Source organism: Anopheles cruzii, chromosome 3 (assembly GCF_943734635.1).
Source record: "Anopheles cruzii chromosome 3, idAnoCruzAS_RS32_06, whole genome shotgun sequence".
NCBI lineage: Eukaryota > Metazoa > Arthropoda > Insecta > Diptera > Culicidae > Anopheles > Anopheles cruzii.
The window spans coordinates 72,226,299-72,244,033 of record NC_069145.1 but is presented as its reverse complement, the minus strand read 5'-3'; the positions used below and the strand labels follow the sequence as shown (position 1 = coordinate 72,244,033).

General features: G+C 49.6%; 1 protein-coding gene across 1 annotated transcript; it reads right to left on the bottom strand.

Moving 5' to 3' along the window:
- Positions 1-237: 237 nt before the first annotated feature.
- Positions 238-17,399, bottom strand: LOC128270920 (MOB kinase activator-like 2). The gene is made up of 3 exons (XM_053008345.1): positions 17,257-17,399; positions 3,557-3,681; positions 238-860 (listed from the first exon to the last, which is right to left on the bottom strand). Exons 1-3 carry the CDS (start codon positions 17,397-17,399, stop codon positions 238-240), a joined length of 891 nt encoding a protein of 296 aa, XP_052864305.1.
- Positions 17,400-17,735: the final 336 nt, after the last annotated feature.

The following is a 17,735-nucleotide window of genomic DNA, read 5'->3' as shown; positions in this document are numbered from 1 at the left end:
AGCAACCGAAAGAATAAATAATGACCGTTTTACTTGGCCGAAAGTGGCCGAAAAGGATGATCACCTGTCTGTTTATTCTAAACTCTACGCCACCAACTTCGGCTCTTCATTGCGAACGGATTTCTATTTTACTTCCCGTAGAACACTAAACATGGAATGGCCGCTAAAACACCTTCGGAACGTATGTACACACGACGTTGTGCGTTTTGCACAAAATTTAGTTGAAATAGAGAGGCATTACTCGTTCGAATCCGATTTCTCATGACCACCGGAGCCGGTGTGTGTGCGGGGCGAACGAGGCACATCGGTGGCCAGCATCGACCCGGCCGAAGGGCTGTGGTTCGCCGGGTTCGTGCTGCTGGTGTTGTTGTTAGCAGCGGCGGTGCTATTGTTGTTGTTGTGATGATGCTGATGGAGACTCGCCAAATGTCCGCTCAGATGATGCGCACCGGCCGCCAGATGGTGATGGTGGTGGTGGTGCATCGACAGATCGCTGATAAAATCCGACGGCTTTCGGCCACTGCTAAGGGCCGAGTGGAGCGACAGTGGTGGCAAGTGGAACCCGGGAAAGGCCAGTCCGGCAGCGGCTGCCGCCTGCAACGAGTGCAGCAGGGCGGCCGAGTGTTCCTGGGCTTTGCGGCGCAGTTCGGCGACGGACGAGGACCGCGGATCCGGCAACCCGGTGCCCGACACGGAACTGGTGATGGCCGACAGGGCCGACCCGGCCGTCGAGTGGTGGTGGGCCGATGACGGCGAGTGTGAGGTGGACGAAGAGGTGCACGATGGTGAGACGGACGATGCTCCGGAGGACGTTGCCGGTACCTTGGCCGGGCAGCACGAGCAGAGCCCGGGAAAGGCCGCTGTCGGGGCGAAAGAATGTTAAAGAAGTGTTACTTTTTCCGAGAAAATGCTGTTCAATTATTTAAGGTACACTATGAAGAGGCATAAATTCCATAAAAGTCGACGGGACACTGAACAAAAAATCGATCGTCGGCCTTGAGGGCCCAGGGTACGCCCTGGTTCACCGGTTATCGTTTAATCCGCTTAATTTTCTGTAACTCAATTTGCCTAAACAATCGCCCTCCGGACAAACGCTGGGCTGGCAGGATGGTTCATCTCATTAAACTTTAATCGAGAGTGCGAATACGGTGTCCGGCACACCGGTAAAAAACAAAGCGTTTCCACTTCTGGCCACCGAAAGGAGCGTCGGGCACCAGGCGTCTCCATTGGCGCCTCCACTGTCGGGCTGCGTGGCGTCTCCACCGGGTCTCCCTTCGCTGTGCAGGAATTCTTTTGAGCCGTCAGCGGTCTGCCGCTGCCTACCGAGCGGGAGTAAAAATTGTGTGAAAATTAAACCAACAAAATGGCACCACTTTTCCTGTGTCGCGCCGCGCTCCTCGGTGTTGCCGCGTGTGCGCGCGTGAATGTAATTTTTACCTTCCCGCGCGTTGCGGTGGATAATTTGGAAAAGTTTTGGCCCATAAAAGCCGTCCCGGCGGCGGAGCGGATGTAATGAAATTTAAATTTATTTTTACGGGTGTCTTAACTTGATATTGCTGCCGGTAAACGAATTAAAAGGCGATTCGCCGCCCGTCCCCCGGCGAGGCGGATGTACGGGCCCGTGGCCTCGGTTCCGGTGTGCCATGAGGTGGAAAAGTGCCCTATCTTACAGGACGTAAACCGGCTGCGGGAACGGCATCGACATTGTTCCCGGCTTGGCTTTTTTGAGCAGTTGGTTGGGGAAGGCCTACTACGAGTTGCTGCTGATGGGGTAACTAGAAGCAAACCGACCGAGCCCGACCATCATCATCATCATCGTCGTCATCTTTATCGTAGTAGGCCCCCATTCGACAAAGTCATAATGGAAGTAAATCTTTCATGAAGCAATCATGAAGCAAGCCTTGAACGGTGCTGGCAACCATCCGACCAGGGCGACAGTGGCCTGGAGAGTGTATCGACGATCCGATTTACGGCAGACTTTTACGGTGTGATTACTTTCAATCAACGCCCGTGCTGTGGGAGTTTCTACGTAAAACAAGTATTAAGGCTTTGCTGCGCCGGGGGTTGCTTATATTATTAGACTTGGATATACTTTTTATAATTTATTTTCGAGCTCCTGGTTGAAAGTAATTTTCATGAAAGTGTAACATTATTGATACTGCTGTGCTGTGGTGTGTTTGACATTGATCGATTGGTCGATCGATCGAGCGGCCAATCGAATTGCGGCGAGCAGGACGCAAGCTAACCAATCTCTTATACCGCTTATACTTTTGCCAATGGGCCACTGGCTTCCCAGCACCAAGCACTCCCATTCCAATCAACCGAAGGCGCCATTCCACTCCACGCCGGCTCCTGACTAATACGGGTATCGCGAGCATAAATCTTTTCCCGCACGCCCGCGAAACCGAATTACATTTTAATGCACGGGAAAATTGCTTTACACAACTCCTGAGCGAGCCGTGCCGTCGTGCCGTCGTGGCGTCGTGGCGTTCAGCGGATGCCACTTCCGATGAAGTGGTTCCACGCGCGGTGGGGGACCAGACCCACCGATCTCTCCGAAGCTGTGTACCGAGCAACCGACCCGAATATGATACGGACGATAAAGAAAACCCACAAGACACCGGTGGGTGCGGATCGTGTATGAATAATTCAGCCCCGACTCGCACCTCCCCCCCTTTGCCCCCCGGGGGGAGGGGGGGGGGGGGAGGCCAAGGCAAGGAAACTATCGTGTGTCTTGCGTCCGCCGGATGATGCACTTCAATCATCCTGCCGGTTTGGCCGGGCCGCCACCCCGGGGGAGAAAACTAATCTTCTTATGCTTATGAGTCCTACACAGAGCTGGGGCCCCCCAAAAAGCGGGGCCGCACCGTTTTCGGTGAACCGTGGGGTGTCTAACGCGTGAGCCTTTGAACTCGCCCGTACGCTCCTTGTCGGTGCGCGTTGAGCTGCAAACGCAAAATGGTTGTCATTTTGTGGCCTCATCTTCCTTCCGGCGGCAGGGTACCGGCGCGAAAAAGCTCCCGATGAACCGTCGCCACCGGGTACCGCAGGTGCAGCTGATTGCCTTCGCTTTTCGTTTATTAAATTTTCCATGTCGGGCCCGTGGCCCACCCGAACGGGCGATTTACAAACTGGTGGGCGGACGGGACCGACGGAGCCCGGCCTTTGGCCACCACCATCATGCCGTTAGAGTGTAATTTGATGCTGTTTAAATTATCAATATTGGCGCGCCGTGAATAATTAATTAGCATCACTTTCGACCGGCGCGTTGGTGGGCCACGCGGCGGTCTCAGCTCGTCGCTGGCGTCGCCGTTTCGAAGTGGCGTCTTTTGACGAATGTTTCAGTGAGTTTAAGGAATAAACTGGCGATTAAATTAGTATTAATTTTTCTGTTATTAATGAGCATTGAAAATGTTTCAATGTCCTCGAATTTTATGAGAGAAAAAGTCCAACATTTAAGCACGCCTAAAAGTATGCAATAGGAATTACTTGACAGCAACTTGCCATTTTACTTTCAAAAGATTCTTTTCTCAAACTCAACACAGACAATACTAACCTTTTAGGCTCGGAAACAGTGGCGGATTGAACTGGGAGCTAAGCGATGCCAGGTGCGGCGGCAAGAACAGTGGCGGCGTAGTCCTCGGTTGTCCATTATCGAGCACGGGCCGGAATCCACCGTTGCTGAAATTGAGAAGAGTGCAGAAAACGGAAACACACTATTAGAGTAAGTTAATTTAAGTGCTTCCACAACCGAATCGATCGCAAACGTTGCGCCTCGCTGTGAAACACGTGCCACGGGTGCCACGGATCAAACTGTCAGTTCATTCGCGTTTGATCATATTTCATTAGCGCTAATCTTTCTCCAATTATCGAATTAGCGCGCCACCGTAGCACAGCAGAACCGCCAAGCGCCTTTCGAGGAGCGGCCAAAAAATGATCACCTCAATCCCCGTGAGTTGGCGTGTACGGCGCACTAACTTTGAGCGCCAAAAATTACGCCAATTACGCCGAGAAGAGTCGAGCGATGGGCGGTGGGGCAAATTAACTTTCACCTGCCACGCGCGCTCGGTAGGAACATAAATTGGTGGAATTTATAATTCAGCCCGTAGTCTCGACGTTCGCTGCAGGAAAGTGTGTAAACCTTGGGTCAGCACTTTGGGTGGGTCGTTTCTTTGATATTCTTTTGAAATTCAAATTCACCAACGGTGTGCGCCAAATGAAATGAAACCGGAACGAAGCCGGAACGCCAGCCGAAAGCGCCCGGCTCCCGAGGAGCACCGGGTTTGGGAAGTTTAATCTTCTGTGGCAATATTAGTGTTTGGTTACGTGATTTAGCGCACCGACACGGGAACGATTCCACGCCGGGAACCTACCAACACCGAACCCGAAGCCCTACGCCAAGGAGCATGCTGCTCAAGCTTTTTGATGTAATTTGCGCTGTTTAATTTGCTAATTCTTATCTCAAACACGGCCGCGGTACGGTACGGCGGGTTGCAAAAGTTACACGGAAGGGTTACGGAAAAAAATGACGCCGTTCGGTTGGGACAGAGGGTGGCGATTCAATTATGCTGCTTGTGAGTGATTCCTTTGCTTCCTGGTACTGTAAATTAATTTTCACTCTCACAACTCGTCCCAACCTGGACGCGGGAAAGCTCTTCTCGGGCTGCAACCGGGGCGAATGGAAATCCGATGCGGCCGCAGCTAGCTCACGGTGATGACGGCGAAGACCGGCTCTTAATTATCAAACAAAGTTCCAATCTAATTATCGTGCATGAGTGATGCCAATTAAATGGCAAACGACTTCAACCCCGTCAAGCAACCCCGGCCAACACCTGGCTGGCTGGCTGGCTGGCGCATCCTGTATGGGCCGGTGAGGGTGAGAGCGTTTCATCACCTTCACAGCATCTGCGGGGACTTATCGACGGCCGGACACCGACGGTGTTGCTGATGCTCGGGAGCTGATCAATATTGCAGTAAAACCAGCCCAACCCAGCCCACCCACCGTCGGGTGGGTCAGCTCGTCGTCGGTGATTTGGTTAATTGCATTTTAAATCCTTTCTCTACGCAAGTCCGAGAGTGGTCGGAGTCGGCCCTGTTTGGAGAAGTTTCTCACCGTCCGGTTTGGTTTTTGAGAAGCAAAGTCTTCGAACCCCAGCAAGACCATTGCCTAATGGGTTTCCGGGGGAGGTTTGACTTGCTTGCTTGTCAGCATCCGGTCAACCGGGGCCCAGGTTGTTGCTCCGGGACTCCGGTTTAGCATTTCGATCCGATTTGTCCGACACGGCTTGACCGTTCGCACCGTAGAGCTGGAAATCAAATTAGCTAAAACACGTGTTTTAGCACGAATGTGGCAGGGATGCTTGGATTTGTGCCCTAGCATCACTGACACTTCTACGCCCAGCCAGCCGTTTCAACCAAGGTTGGGTGTGTGTGAGCACCAGGCATCCGGTGGTCGAAGAAAGCACCCTCCGGGGCATCCGAGACTCTCCGATGTAAATAATGAAATGGGAAATCAAACTCACCTTCCCGACGCGCGACGGTGAAAATTATTAATTCAATAAAGCTCACGATTGCATCACTTTCTTTCCATCTCTCTCTCTCGGGCGCTCTCTCCTCGCTCTCTCTCTATTTGAAATACATGTTGGGGCGTTCGGAATGTGTGTTTCCGCTCGGCTCTGAACCGATTTTCATTAGGGAAAGAGCCTACTGTAGCCTGGTGGGGCCCCCGGCCGGTCTTAGGGCTTCGTGAACGCGTGAAGGAATTATCCATAAAGGAAACCCACAGCGGCGCAGTTAGGCGTAATCGGGGCGGGATGGAAATGTTAAGCCACCACGGAGTGTGTATGTATGTAAAGCATATTTACAGTAAACATCAAACGCATAATCCGTTAAATAATTAATCAAATAAAGCGCCAACCGACCGACCGGTGGCGCCTTTCGATTGGTCGCCAAGTACAACACGGCTCCTACGGTACGAAGGAGTTGTGAAGTAACTTCCATTTATTGGTTGTGTCGCCTCATACTCATCTGTTGACCCGGGACCATGGTTGTTTCTGTCCAGTGTTTCAGTTTCGTAATAAAATGAAAAAAAAAATGGCCACCCTTTTCTGGAACGTAGCACTAAGCATAACGGTTCGGCACATTCCCACGGCACGGCGCGAAGAGCGAACCGCCATCGTCAATCGAATTGAGCACTTATGCAAAACAACATAGATGAAAATAAATTAATTAACGCCAATTAAGCCCCATAAGTTGGAATGCTTACTAATTGATCCGTCAACTCAATCGCTCAATTGTGTCCTGTGCGTCGCCAACGGGCCAACGGGCCAACGGGGAACGGAACGAAATTTCACGCCCGCGGCACTGACGGGATGCCGGGATCTTGACACCGTGCGTGAGTGAAATGCATGCATTTGTAAGTTAATCAACCGAACGGCCTGTGCCTCACATTCAAATAGCCGTCCCGTTCGGTGCGCCTAATTCGGATGATAAACAAATTTTATTAGTCATAATTAAGATTAATTAGTTCACTGTGGACCACGCGGATCGTGGCTGGCTTCGGCTTAGGACCAACCCAAACGAGGACATTGGATCACCGGGAGAAAGACAATCAATACGATGACGATCGTCACGATCGTCACCCTGGCCGTAGGCCCATCTTCCAGGCACGCACTCTACTCACACGGCCCCGTCTCGGTACTTGGCAGCAACCGCCTTGGGCGCCGCTATCGAATTGATTTGAATAAATGTGAATACAATTTAATTTACGAATCACTTGAGCTAATCAAGCGATGGCCGGCGCATCGTTGGCCCGAAAGTGGCGAAACTTTGTTCCGGTGGCCACCACCACCAGCGGTTGGTTTCGAACAGACACGAAGCGGCCATGACATGAAACACATGTCTCCGCGAGAAACCATACCCAAATCATCCTGGTCGTTGATGATCGATCATTTGGCGACAATCAGCAGGAATTAGGTTGGAAAATAGTATACGAACGGCAGCGTTGCCGACCTGCCAAAGCTCATTAATCTTGATCTACAACGTTGGGCGTTTGTTATCGAGGCTTGTTTTTGGAGATTAATGATCGAAACACGAACCAGGTCATCGTTCAATTTATTGTTGATCTTTTGTTTTTAAATATTATCTTAAGAAAAATGCAAAAGACGTCAAAAACACACCCCGGTGACAACATATAATGTTGGTGAAACAGAAAACTGCGGCACAATTCGAATCGGCCATTCTGCTAAGAGCAGCGCGATGTTTGAATAATTGATCGAATTTGTTTTCCTTTTTCTGCCCAAAAAGGCATTGGTTCATCGGAAAATCGGATTCCTTGCCGCTGCCCCGTTGCCCACTCATCGGCACGCGGGCCTTTTCCTTCCGTTCCGTTCCGTGCACTTAATCCGAGCCCGAGTGGGCCCGAAGGCGCTCGCTCCCCGGGAACATGTCCCGGTATCTGAATTCTTAAAATTCATAATTCGTTTCTCCGTTTCGCCACTCCCATCGCAACACGGACGGGACAGCGGCCCTCGGGGCCCGGGTTCTACTTCGTTTGAATATCGTTTTAGCAAATTATCCCCGATATAATATTAAAGAGGAAAAATGTTCACTCCGGTTGCGGCCATTTCTTTTTCCCATTTCTTCTCGATCCACCGTTTCGGGGGACTGCCAGGCCCGACATTGTTGCGTAAAAATTACGGTAATAACAAACACAAGTGGAATAAAATAAACTCCTGGAGCGGCAAAGTGGCATCCTCGAAAATGCTCTTCGAAATGGAAAAACAAGACCTTTCCCAGTTCGCCGTCGTCGTCGTCGCATCCGAGGATCCGAGGGAAGAATGAGAAAAAAAGCATTCCAAATGATAAAAATGTATTCATTCGGATTATGATTTTATGCCGCCGTGCCTTTCGCCGGCGCTCCGCATTGCAATATTCATAAGACGCCCGCCAGAGGACTGGATCTCCGAGGGAACGAGCAGCGGCCAACGTTTGCGGAAAGGATACGGACTGGTTTCATCTTTTATTTTTTCATAATTCTTTTCAGTGGTCTAATGCCCACTTCTCGTCGCCTCGTCGCCGCGAAAATGCCCCGCCGCACTTCTACGGGGTGCTCCCGGCGTTGTCCCGGCGTACATTTGTCCACTCCGCTGTGAGTGAGTACGGAAGTACGAATTCTTTTTCCTTCCCGTGGGGGAACCGGGAAAACTCGTAATCAACTCCGCCCACTTTCGGGCAAACCAATTTGGCGACGTGTTGGTACGGTTTGCTTTTATCATTCGCCATTCGAAGGTCCGTCACACAGACAAACGAAAGCCGAAGAAGGAAAACTGTGAACCGGACCGAGGGAAGTTTGTCTCTCGATTTTATGTTTCATTTCCGGGTGTTCTATTGTTGGGCAGTGTCTTTGTCTTTTCTATGATTCAATTTACGGGTGTTCTTCATACTGTCTGCGGAACATTCGACAGTAACTGTTGACTGAAACTGAGTGTTTCCTGGGAACAAGAAAACAGTTTTCTAATGACTCCATTGTTTAAGATAAAGTTACCCCTTTCTTACACTCTTTGTTTAACATGTCGATGATATAATGATATATTCAAGATATGGTTAGCGGTTTGTTAGACTCTTTTTGTCAATATTCAAAGCAACAAAAAAGGCTTAGAAAGTATTCGTCAGGAGTCGCCAAGATACAACAAAAGAGTATTAAAACGGAAGATATAACGCCATTCTAATGAGAAGAATTGGTTGATTAGCCCTAATATCTCAATTACTGGATATGTTTGCCTTTTTTCACAAAGGTTAACAAAGAAGTTGCCATCCACTTATAATAAAGCTACGAAAGGAAATATGAAGGGAACATACCAAACAAGACAAATGTTTGTACATTTCCGCTTGCATACTTGCAGGCGCATTTCGTGCCGTAACTTATGCAGATTGCTGACTTTTAGGTGAACTTGATTGCATAAGATTAATTGATTTTCTTTTTCCGTATTTTACTTCTTAAAATTCGTAAACTTTTTCATGGTTCCGAAAAATGTTTCTTTCGCCCGTAATTTACTTCCGACCGACGCATTTGCAACGACGAGTCACGCGGACGAGCCACGTCATCGTCGTCGTTGTCGCTGACGTTGTCGAAGAAGAAAACCTAAAAACAATTTAGCCACCGTGGCCTTCACCATTCGGTTTACCGTTTTTATTGGCCAAAATTCACTTAGCCCCAGGCCGCCGCACTCCACTCGCGCTCCCAGCACTTCAAACCGGCACGATTACCACCGTTACAATACTAGTCCGGGACCGGGTCCGGTGCGAGTATTGCGAGGAAATTCGTGGTTTATTGCGGGAGCTGGCATGTAAAAACTCGCGCGAAGTGCATTAAAATGAGCTAAACTGAGTTTTATTTCATTTGGGCGGTTAAAAATGCATGATTTCAGCGCGGCGCATCAGCCCGGGGCCCCGGAGAGATAAAACGGGAAGCGCGAGCCACAGTAATGCTGGCAATTTACTAATTCACGATGTGAAAGTGATGTTTGTGACACCCCGGGCACCCGGTGCGTCCGGATGCGCTCCGTCCGTTTGCGAAGCGTTTCCGGTGGTGAGCCAAAGAACCGACGAGCATTCCCCCGGTGAATTGTAAATACGCGCGACCGTTCCGTCCCGAGAGAAGTATCAGCCAAGGACGCTCTCGCGTTGCTTCGTGCCCTTTTTTCCGTTCTTTCGTCGGCTGTCTCCAGCGAATGGAGCTTAATGTCAGTCATCTCGTGTCCCCGCGTATGTATTAGGGACCACTCGGTGGGTGATCCTTTGTAGGTGTGGATCCTTTTCTCGAGCGGGGCCGCGGGGGAGTGAAAAATGCAAATTACATCTCATAAAGTATGATGATGATAAAATTTTATTTCATCAAAACGCAGCGCACCGCAGTCTGCGCCATCAGAGCGGTGGACGGAAAAGCGAACGAGAGGCGGAAAACCCTGGCAAATAAAATAAAGAAAATGGCTCCGTAATGCTCTCCGGTTCGCTCCTGTTTTACGATGGCCAACATTTTCTGGCCTCGCCCGTAAACATTTGCCGCAAACCGTGGAGCGAGCGTGAAGTACCGCCGCCCTGTTGTGTGCCCCAAAAAACACACACCGACAGAAAAAAACCTAAAAGCCACAAAATTCAAATCAAAATTGCAATCCGGAGCGCCGGAAGCCGAACGTGAGGCGACCGAATTGAAATGCAATCGAATAAAAAGTCGTCAAGTTTACGGCAAAAGGTACGGCTGGCGGCGACCGGCGATGAAAGTTTCGAGCATAAATTAGCATACCCAACGAGGGTAATTATTGCATTTTGGGTAAGTAAGTGAAACCAACGCACATATTAATCAGTGATTTTTTGCTCTCGGAGTACCGGGCGGTCGGGCGATATGGGTTCGTGTCCGTGTTTTTACCATATTACATAGGCATGGTACCGATAATTGAATCTGAACCACTTTCAGGGCGGCCCGAGCCCCGGGTGGCCGCTCGCTTGGCATTGAGATTGTCTCTGTAATGAACGCACGGGGCTTATGATTTATGCAGAACTCAAATTACTTTTCCAGCAAAAGGGAATCAATTATCAGACAACATCAAACGGCGCGATATGTTGATGTGATTTCGGCGAACGGCGGCCGGTGCCGAATCGTCACCGACTCCGATTTAAAAGTTGACAAATGTTACGACCATTCTTGGCGTGCTAATTTAGGGGGGCAGTTAATGAACAAATTTTTAACAAAATTCAACATGCCGTCAGTGTGTCGTCAACATGAATAATAATTAATTGTTCTGCATTACATTACATTTTACAGAGAATTTATAAAGGGTTTAACTTGTTCAATTCAACGATTGAAGCGGAATGTTCGTGCGGTGACACACGATTCATTGCACTGATAGGCAGACTTTAATAAAAATTCCATTAAATCTCGTGTTTGGTAAACACCATAATTTAATTCCACTCTGTAATGGTATAAAATAAATTAATTAGCCTCACGTAAACAAACATCTTCGCGGCGCGTCGCACAGGCACATCAAATACTCATTAAATAACGGCTGCAGCTCTTGAACTTGATCTTCGCAGTGGCCAAATGGTGGTCATAAAATGAATTACGATTGTTTCATTGCGAGTGCGGCTGCCAGCGTAATCTTTACTACCGACCCCAACACTACCCAAGAAACTCGGTCGCCCGCGGTCTCGGCGTAGATATTGATTTTCGGTTCAAAAAACGACCGTTTCATTCAATGCAACCTTATCAAACGCTGTACCGAACACGTCTCAAGGGAATCCTAAAAAAAAAATTCAACACCCTCATTCACTATCAACGGACGCGTGTTGCTGGGAAGATTTGAATGCCTATCACCTAGCTCCTGGGTATGAGGAACTAAGAAAAAATCCTAAACCAACGATCTCTACCGCACTCAGCGCTTCGTGGACTTCGCTATCTGCCATCCCGTAACCCGACACGCCCGAAGTCCGTTCCCAAGCATGTCACCGGTTTTGAGCTCAGCATAGCCGATCGATAAGCACCACAGCACATCCTTTAATGTCTTTTCTTGAGCCGAAACCGAAATGATAACGCGGCATGGTGCGTTTTCGGTTCGGCTCACGCGTTACTGATAACGGTAGCCGAAGCAACTGACAGCATCGCCCGTAACGCTCCGATGGAGCTGCGAAGTATAAAAGTAAACACTCGAAGAAGGCCAACGGTTTATTCGATCGTAGCAACCTGCTGGAAACAAGACCGTCCACCATCATCGCGATGTCCTCGTACAAGGTTGAACAACTTCCGTCGCCACTGTCGGTGCTCGGTGAAGGTGCGTGCCAGAGATTGTGACCGCGACGGGCCACAGGTTTTGGTGCCAGCAGTGCAAGATCATTGTGCTTCCTTTTCGGTAGGTCCTCACTGGGATGTGGAGCGCCAGAGTCTGTACTACAACGATATTTACGGCGGATCCATCCATCGCTATGACTACGCAGAGAACAAAACCTACAACGCTACCGTTGGTAAGTGACGTGTACCCTTTTCTGGTGTGCTGTGTTATTTTCCAACCTCCAAAACGTGATCTTCTAGAGGGTTTCCCGGTGATTGGGTTCATCGTGCCGGTAAAAGGCAACGATCGTCATTTTCTTATCGGCACCTTCCGTACGGTGACGCTGATCGATTGGGATGGCCGCTCGGAGACGGCCACTTTCGTGCGAACGGTCGGTGAAGTCGAACCAGACATGCCAGACAACAGGTTCAACGATGGGAAGGTCGACAGCAAGGGCCGCCTCTACGCCGGTACCATGCGGCCAAACGTTTGAGTTAAACTGTATGCACGGATTATGGTTTATGAAAAATGCACATCCGGGAAATGTGGCGGACAAATCGACCTCAGCGTAAGCTCATCTGAGCGTTGTTTAACCGGAAATAATTTTGAAAAAGTAATTTATCCTGTGGCCTCATTTTTTTCTTTATAGTCTTTGCCTTTTTTCATTATTATCCTAACACGCGATCCGCTGATGGGTTCGAGTTTGTTATTTTGTTCGCACTCCATTATTGATTGACGTTGGCGACATTTTTATGCCGGGGTTTGATTTTGTTTAAATTATCTTTTTTTTCCCCTTTTTGCCGACACTTTGTGCATACGGTTAAAACATCATTAAAATGTATAAATTTCCTTTCACACACACACACCAAAGCGACCATGGAGGCCATCAATTGGTCCGATAATGGCCAATCCGGAAAAATTGGTTCCACCCGCCAGGTGCTCGGCGAGCCAAATAGGGGATGAAGTGGAAAAAAGAGTTTATAACAAAATAGCGTAATTAAAAATTAAATGTAACGAGTTTTTATCCTCGTCGAACGCTAGCGACTGGACTGGCAAACGATCAACGTTCGCCACCACCGGAATCCACATAAACCACAAATAATCCCGGATCGCGGAGGCACAAAAAACTGCTCGACAGGTTTTAGGACCAACCATCAGAAAAAGTGGCCGCAAAGAATCCTTAACAGACACGACGGCACGGACAGTCCCCGGAAAAAAGTTTCTCAATCAATTGATTAATTTTAGTTGCATTTTGCAAGCAATTCGTCCCAAAACCGCCACCGAAAATCGGCCAGCAGCAGGGAAGGCTGTTCACAGCTCTTCAAAAATTCATATCGGCCCCCGCGAACTTTTGAGATCGTTCATCCGGCACGGACCTCCGTGCGGGGAAATTACGGATACGGTTCGTAATTGAATTACAGCGGCATGATTTTTGATCCCTCTCGCGGCCACGGTCGGGGACCGTCGAGCCCGTTCGTGGTTTCCGGGAAGCTACGGGGACTCATTTCGGACTGTCCACGACCCGCGACGTTACATCAAACGGCGCAGAATCCGGCCGGCGAACCGGCAGGGTCGGCACGTAAAACCCTCAAGTTTCATTTTTATGTAAAGTCTGCTCCAGGACAGGACAAGTGGCCCAGAAGTCCTGGTCCCTCGAAGCGCCGTAAGTTGATCTCGTTTTAAAATATGCAAATTGCGTAATTGATATTGAAAACAGTCGTCGTTGTCGTCGTCGCCGTGGCCAACAGGGAGATGGATTGCAGTCGTGGGCAGCCCCAGGACCTAGAGCAGGCCCAGCCCAGCGGACGATACCCACCAGGACACCGCACCGACAATTTACCTCCGGCTCTTTTTTTTCCTATAGGCCGCCTTTGCGCAACTGGCAACGATCTGGCCGAGTGGATAAAATATTCAAATGACGACACCGGCTCCGGGTCCGCCGGCCTGTGCGTGCCTCCGATTGCTCCGATCTGATTTGGGCCTATTTTTCTATTACCCCCACCTGGCAGGCCGCCCGCTCGGCCGGCGGATGTCCTTTTTGATGTTCCACTTGCAACCATCATCACATCAGACACTAACCATATTACCGCTGCCGGTCTGATGCAATTTGACATCCACCGGGCTGATCGATCGTTATCTTTCGCCGAAAGGATTTGGCCAGGGCCAAAGGGAGGAGAGTTTTTTCTCTTTTCTTTTTTCTTTCGAGCGACACTTGTTATTTGATTTACGAAAGATTTATCGCGCTTATCGGGCCGATCGATCGATGGATGTGACATCAATCTGGGGCGCTGGTGATTATGTTAAAAGCAGCCGCTTCACAGCCGTGATTTGCATATGGTGCAGGGTTGCCACGGTATGCTCTTTTCGCTGGAAGGCTCGGCAGATGGTGCACCGGATTTTTTTTAAATATCAGATCCATCTCTATCATGGGATAATGCAAAATGATTTAAATATGATTTGAAGGAGATTTGCAGTGCTTCACTTCTACAGGAACATTTTCTTCGTCCCTTAGTCGCTCAATGGTTCAACTATTGAGTGCAACACATTTATTGTTCAGTTTAGTTCATAGTGATTGGAACATTGTTCTAATATTCTTCATAAAGTAGACAATTTCGACAGTCTCGAAGATAGAACAGTAATGCAATAACTTCATTAAATAGCACCATTCTGCTAACCGACAACCGCAGAGCAATCAACACCAGATACTGCGCGATAATGTATCATCTCTTATGCTGCTGGCCTCATATTTAATGCCCTCATCGACGTCAACGCATACAGAACACACGCTACATGCGCGACTCAGCATCCCAAAATCCACTTCCCGTGCGTCCCGTCAGCAACACACAAAGTAATTAACTTTGGCCCACTAATTTATTCTTCGTCGCGAGTCGCGAATGTCAACGGTAAGCCGCACTCGCTTCGTTCCGAGTCCGAAACTCGGAACTACTTCCGTCGGTCGATCCGTAGGCTGGCCAACGGGCCCTAAAGGTCGCCCCCGAAACACTGTACCGAAAGTGCAGCCATTTTTACGCCAAATTATGCCTCTATATTTGATTACGGGGTAAATTAATTAAAACTCGCCATCTTCTGCAGCTCCGGCCCGGACCTGGGGCCGGCCCCGTGATGATGTGCTGTTGATTGCTACGTGCGCCAGTCACGATGATACGGTACGGACTTTCGGACTCATCAACATATGTGCCTCGGAAGAGAGGTCGGCCACCGGTCATGTCGATCCGGCCGACGGTCGAGCACACTGCTAACCCGTTGGCGCTCCGTGCACGATCTCTAGGCTCTAGACAGCACCACAGCCCGATGCCGGACGGTTTCGGGGCGAGTAATTCAATTTCGTGACCGACTCTTATCAAAACGCACGTATGAATTATCCACTCAACCGGCTCGGTCCATCGGCCACGCGCTACCGGAAGAAGCTATACACGTTGTGCTTCAATTTACTCATTTCGGGATCACCAGCTCCCGGCGTCCCGGAGGCCCGGAGTCCAACAACTTCTCCCGGGCCAGTCCGAACAAGTTTTCGGTAACTCGAGACGCTTCCCAACCCCCCGTAAGCCTCGTGCCCCGGGAGAAGTGTCGATTTTCGGAAGAATTATCGTCATTTAGCAGACCCATTAGCATTGGCTTTCGGAACTCTGCGGGGGAGGCCTACTCGCAGGCTGCGGGTTCCGTAACTTCCCGCAAACCGGAAGACTTCTTCTGGGACGTTCGAGACCAAATCTTGGTCACACAGTTCGCGGTCGAGCCTAGGCCAGGGCTGGGCCGCCATCGAGATTAGAATTCTCTAATGGCATTACCGAGGCCTCAGAAGTCAGAGGTGGCCTCCGAAAAGCGAAGTACAACGCCACGCGAAGAGGTCGTTCGTGGTGGGTCGTCCCAAGACTTCTCGCCAAGAGTTGCAGCTGCATGCCGAGAGGCCGGCGGCACAAGAGGCTTTCCCGGCTCCGGACACTCATCGAATTACTCGTTATTAGATGTCTTGCTCGATGCGACGGTTGCCGATGCCGTATCGATTCCGGATCCGGACGAAAGAGTAGGGGTGACCCATTTCGAGTTCAATTAATGGCAGAAATAACGAAATCAAATTAGGCCAATACCGGTGGATTGCAGCCGTTCATCAAAGTTCACCGGGAGCAGCTCCGTTGAAAGCCTTCTGGAGCCGGACCTGGAGCCTCTGGGCCAATCGATCAGAGATCGAACGTCCGGTCTCGCGCGGTTTGCAGCCGGAACCGTGCGCCCGACGTCTGATGTGCGGACGCTTCGTGCGGAGATGCAACGGGAGATACTCCGCATGCCAGCATCCTTCGGATCACCGGTGACAGTAATGGAATCAGTGGAGCTATCCACCCGGAAGACCAAAAACATTGAGCACCACCGACGAGTCATTGAGTTTGACGTCTCCAGCCGGTTCGGTACGGACAGCAGCGCGGCTTTTAGGCATCGACAAAATTGGGATACTTAATGAGGTTAGTTTGGAATTGTTTGAAATTGATTTCGCAGCCATCGCGACCCGTGACGCGGGCACGGAAATCGAACCGGTCCGAAGAAGAAGCTGTTCCAAAAATAGGAAGCCAAGTAGAGTTATCCGCAGGTCGAAGTTGTGATTGAATTAACGGCCGCATAAATATGTATGAAATATGATAATAATTCATAGCCCCCAAAAATTATTACAGGACGACGCCAAGCGCCGACACATGTTACGATACGAGCCGGGCCAGGCCCGGGGCCGGCAGTGTAGGAGGACGTAATTGCTTCTAATCCCCCTCAGTTTGAAAGTTTGAAAATTGTGTTCCCCTTCGGCTTGTAAAACAATTCCCTCCGGAGGCGACCCGTAACTCTATACTTTCGACATTTGGATTGTCCCGTCTCTGTACCTCTCCGACGGTGCCCTCTCCTTCTTTCTGCCTCTCTGGGCCGGCAGTTATTTGCAGTGCGCCACGCCAAGTGCGATTACAGTTGTTGCGAATTACGACGAGAAACCGAACACTTTCGGCACTGACCGCAATAATTGATTTTCTCTATCGGACGGTGAAGGTGAAATTCTATTTTTGAGAAATCTAAATCCATGCTGGCCGTGAACCGGAAAAGCGGTTCAAACGATGGCGATTAAAGTCGTGTGCGTCGAACCTAATCGCTGTACCGGGTGATCTTTAAGGCATCGATGATCTTTAAGGCATGTTTAACATAAGTAAAATTAAACAAAACCAGAATGCGGGAAATTATTTCACAATTTTCATAGGTTCTAAAAGGATTCAATTGTACCTATACAACATATTTTTACAGAGTTTCCTTTTTTTGTTTCGGAAGTCGTTAAACGAACTGTTGAAACAGTCGAAAACTGTTTCACAACTTTCTGAAATTTGAACAAAACTCCAAAACTAAAAGGAAACTCCTGTATATTTGTATTGAAAATCTGAGCTACTTGAAGTGTACATAAATGAGTATATAAAGCATAGTTGTATACTTACAAGGATGCGTCGGGGCGAACGGATACTCGAGCGTCGGCAACCGTGGCGGGTGCGGTCCGGCCGGGTGCAGCGACGGTGGACAGTGGTAGCAGAACATTCCTCGTCCCGCCGTTGCGGAGCTCAGCTACGGATCCGGGTGAAACAATGGAAAACAGAAACAAATTCCGATCAAAACGCGGGGCACAAAACGATGGCGGATGGCGCGGCGAAGAAAGGATTACATCGGGTGGCCGCCGCAACACCATTTTTGCACATAACTCACTGCCGGTGGTGGTAAAATGTTAATTCTGATTTATGGTTTCAATTCGTTGATTAAAAATTAAAAAGACCAACTCCACGCCGGGGGCCACCCAGTCCGGCCCGAGCCCGTATCGCCCGGAATGCTGGGTGGGCTGTCGGTGGTACAATCGAATGAATTACGAAATTGGCCACC